General features: G+C 38.3%; 1 protein-coding gene across 1 annotated transcript in view; it reads right to left on the reverse strand.

The window, feature by feature from the left end:
• afap1l2 (actin filament associated protein 1 like 2) overlaps positions 1 to 4,341 on the reverse strand; it is a 66,413-nt gene continuing 62,072 nt past the window's right edge. Inside the window, exons 15-19 of the mRNA XM_015390515.1 lie at positions 3,286 to 3,583; positions 2,370 to 2,543; positions 2,091 to 2,278; positions 521 to 715; positions 1 to 421 (exon numbers count right to left, since the gene is read on the reverse strand). Of these exons, the coding sequence (XP_015246001.1) occupies positions 395 to 421; positions 521 to 715; positions 2,091 to 2,278; positions 2,370 to 2,543; positions 3,286 to 3,583 (882 nt within the window). The 3' untranslated portion in view covers positions 1 to 394. The remainder of the gene's footprint in view (positions 422 to 520; positions 716 to 2,090; positions 2,279 to 2,369; positions 2,544 to 3,285; positions 3,584 to 4,341) is intronic.

Here is a 4,341-nt window from a genome sequence, read left to right on the forward strand (position 1 = left end):
TTTAAGAATTTTTTTTATTTGAATAAAAAGTGCAGTTTTAGCTAGCAATACAAGCCAAAAAGGCTGAATAAATGGTGTACATATATTTACATCTTGCTACCAGCATACAAGAACTACGCTACAATCTAAATTTTACACAATAGACAATTTAGTAAAGGGATTTTTTTGTTGTTTAAAATTTAGTGGTTTTCTTTAACACTGGCCGCATTATTGCTTACATTTTCCCAACTGAAAATAAAATAAATGAGAACAGTGGTGGTATTAAAGAATAGTCGGTGATGTTTAGGATGTTTTCAGCTTGTGCTTCAGTCTCACTTCTAATGTCTCTGTAGAAATAAGGAAGGTTAAAAATCCCTGGTGGCGGAAATGTTTGTGCAGATTTACAAGCTTCCATCTAAGTGGTGGATTTTTTCTCCCATTCCTACAAGAAGAAAAGCAGACAGTAGCTTTAACCCAAAGCAATAAAACATTTTGATTAAAGGTATAGCTCAAGTATTTCATGCATTGATCCATGTCTTACCTTGGCTTTCTGCAGGACATTGCCTTTTGTTGCAATAATGGAAGTGGGTCTGTTTTTAAGTGCTGAGGCAGCGTTTACTGGAGAGTCAGCGCTGGTGCTGCTGTTGGTCGGCTGGGAAGGTGATGAAGATGGTTGTGGTGCTGCTTGTGTTGGTGGTGATGATATTTGGGGATTGGACATGGTTGTTGCTTTAGTCTGGAGGGAAAAATAAAGAAACAAAATAACTCAGAAAATGTTAGGCTCACTTTTAGGTAGGGGTGAAAGCAAGTTGGTACGGTCCAGTACTGTGTACCACTAAAAGATTCTGTGTCGTATGCATTACCAGGAAGAGGGGGGCAGCTGTCTGCTGAAGCCATCATTCAGAACCAGTCATGCTGCATTTTCAGTCCGAATAGATCCGCTAGCAATAGTTAGTCTAAATCACCACTTAATCTGTTAATAATTAGATTAGTTTTCCTAATTCTAAATAGTTTCTGAACAGTTCAGACCAATGCCGGAGCCTTAAAGCTCAGGGCTTTTGACATCTGCAAGCCTTTGAAATGTGCACCGCTACGTTTGTCTGTCTGATTGTTGCAAAAAGACCCCATTTAAAAGCAAACAGAGTGTAACTAATTGTGTTTCACTTTATTTTGCTTAATTACAACAAAACAGCACAGCCAAAAAAAAACCTGCATGAAACCACAGATTCCTTTTACACTGGACTACAACACAGGTTGCAAAGGAGATCAGTGCATTTCAGTTTAACCTACTGGAATATTTTACACAGATGGTGCACTGACAGAAAATCCCAAATTGTACACCGGAAAAATTATCTATAAATAAATAAAAATGTCTTAAATTAAGTGTATTTACCCTTAACTTGAGTAGGTAAATGAGATATTTTGCCAATGGAATAGATATTTTTACTCTTAAAATAAGATAATTAGATAATATGCACTTGAAATAGGACAATGCAATCGTGTTTTCTTATTTTAAGTGTAAATTGTCTTGTTCCATTTGCAAAATGGCTCTTTTACCTCCTCAATCCAAGAACAAATGCACTTATTTTAAGAAAAAATTACTTATCTAGATTTCGTTATTTCCAATGTATCAGGACAAGAAGAGCAATAAATTAGCAGCTCTATTGATCTTTTAATGTAAATCATGAGAACAGAACTATAACCCCCCTCTCCCATATGTATTTAGTAAGATATATATATATATATATATATATAAGTACCAGTAAGAATGTAGATACAATAGTAGCCATTCAAAATTTCCCCACTTTCCCTGATGTGTCCTTGGCTGTTCCCCTACAATTCCTTTTTTAAACATCAATCTTTGTAATACAATATTCCTTCTGTCATGATTTGTGAACATTAAGATCTAAAGAGAGGCACCATCTCCTGGTCAGACCCTGTAATTCTGTGAAAGGGAAAGGTCAAAGTAAGAAAATATGCATGCCCAGGAGAAGCAAGGGGGTCACTCCAGTGGCTGGAAGTTGGCTGCCACTCGACTGGCGTTCGACTGGGAAGGACCATTTTGAATGGCTGCTACTGTATAAGGTGATATAGGGTGAGACCAAACTAACCGTGGGGGAGTCCTGGAGGCTGCTGTCCAGTGTGGTTCCCAGTGTGAAAGGCCCTGATTCCACTTTCTTCAGACTTTCCTTTACTTCTACCAGTTGAAGCTCCACCTCCACCCTGTGCTGCTCCGCCTCCCGACACGCTTCTTCCTTCTCCTTCAAACACGCCTCCAGCGAAGCCTGCAGCTTAGGATCTAAAAAAAACCAAATGGTCAAAGCTTTCGTTCTTGCCCTTAAGACCTAACGGCAAGATGTCAGAATACTAAAGCTGCAGGCAGACATTACCCTGGCAGGTGCTGAGCTCCTCTTTTATTTCTCTCTTTTCCTTCTTCAGGTTGGCCAGGCTGCTCCTCACCTCCTCCCTCTCCTTCTCCAGACGATCGCGTTCATCAATGTAGCGCCGCAGATCTGCCTCAGTGCGGTTTTTGCCAAGCTTGATCTCAAAGCCACTGGAGCTCCCTGAGAATAAAGTGACAGGATTTGATGTGTATTTCACTACTAGAAGGACATGTAAAGCCTGGCAGATGTTATCCTGCTTCTTTGGAAATGTTTCACAGTCTTTTACAGTTTTCTGGGCAGGTGCAACCATTGCCAGTTCTCAAATTATATAAACTTAAATGTTTTCATTGAGCGGGTTTACATCAGTAAACAATCCATACTTTTATAAAATGACCATTGTAAATGACCATTGACCATTATATGTAAAGATAAATGATAAAAAAGCTGTACCTCTCCATCTTTTCTTTCCCCGTTTCTTCGAAATAATGCTGTCATACAGGATACAGTAAAGTGTGTAGAATTAAGTTAATCTGTAGGTCTTTAGTGTTACCAACTTTGTTGTAAAAATTTAATTTTTTTTCCTAAGTTTAAAGTTATTTCTACTTTTTATCCCAAATGATCATACTGCCTGTAATATTCCAAGACTTTCCACTTGTTTATTAATAATATAATGGAAAACTCTACATGCTTATTTTTTTTATTTTTATTTATTTATTTATTTTTGGAGGCGGGGGGCTGTTAAATTATATCAGCTTTTAGAACCATTTAAATAAACCAATTAAGTCTTTGGTTTATTAAAACTAGAGAATGCGGCTGTAGTGGCTGCATGTTCCCACTAGAGGGAGCCAGTGGCACAAGGTGAGCATGTCTGTTTCAGGAGGGTCTGTCTCTAAAACCTGAGGTCAGGGTCACTTTTCCTCACCTATGGTGTGTGCCTTTGGTCGTCCCGGCTGTGGGCTGTTGGGGATCCAGGATGCGGTGGTATGTGTTGTTCCCCCCTTATGTGTCTGTGCTGCAGGCGGGCTGTAGGCTCGTGGGACCCCCAGGCTGTTCCTCTTGGAGATGTCCTGACCTGGTGATGAAGTCTTGGTGGGTTGAGTTTGTGCCACTATGGAAGTGGGACTAAATGATCGCTGCTGATTTGGTTTGCTGGAGAACGCTGAATTTGGCCCATTTGTTACCACGGTGGAGTCTGGCTCAGTTCGGTTTGTTGCAGGGACCTGAAAATTGAAGAATTTTCTGTCAATTCTTTTGGCTTTATTTATTTTTTTGTTTGTTTTTCCAGCTGTCTAAACCAACGCATATTAAAATGACTTATCATTGAATACATTTCCATTGTTGCACCGATAATTCTCTGCCACATTTATCCATTAAACACAAAGAATCATTCAATCACTCTGCTTTTTAGACTACAAGCAATCATAGCGCTTAAAAAAGTCCAGGATACTTGGAATTAATTGCCTTTAGAATCTATTTGCATTTAGCTCAGGTAAAGTCCCTGACCTGATTTAGATAAGCTTGTAATTTTTTACTTTGCTGTCTTTGCATCGAACAAACTGCCCACTTATTTAATCTGGATGGAATAAAATTACCTTCAATACTAATATCAAGAACTTTGGCTTCATCTTTGCCTTATTTCTAAACCCCAAATTAATCAGGCCTTTAGAGCGTCCATTTCTTTTGCCTGTGCAAAATAATTTAAATGGAAAGATCTCCTCCCAGAGTGACTCAGTCCAAAACAGTCCAATTCTTTCTAATTTATAGGCTAGATTTACTCTACAATCAGAAAATCAAAATAAGTAAATAAAAATCAACACAAAACAAAAGATAAAAGTAAAAATCATATTTCATCTGTTTTAGGTTTTCTACAATGGTCTTAAACTTAAAACCCGTTTTCTAACCTGTAAAGCTCTGAATGACAGCTGTTTAAGAGATGTTACTGTTCCATGTTAATTTAGATGTTTAAATTAGAGGCTTT

The sequence above is a fragment of the Cyprinodon variegatus genome, unplaced genomic scaffold (assembly GCF_000732505.1).
Source record: "Cyprinodon variegatus isolate N-32 unplaced genomic scaffold, C_variegatus-1.0 Scaffold502, whole genome shotgun sequence".
Taxonomy (NCBI): Eukaryota; Metazoa; Chordata; class Actinopteri; order Cyprinodontiformes; family Cyprinodontidae; genus Cyprinodon; species Cyprinodon variegatus.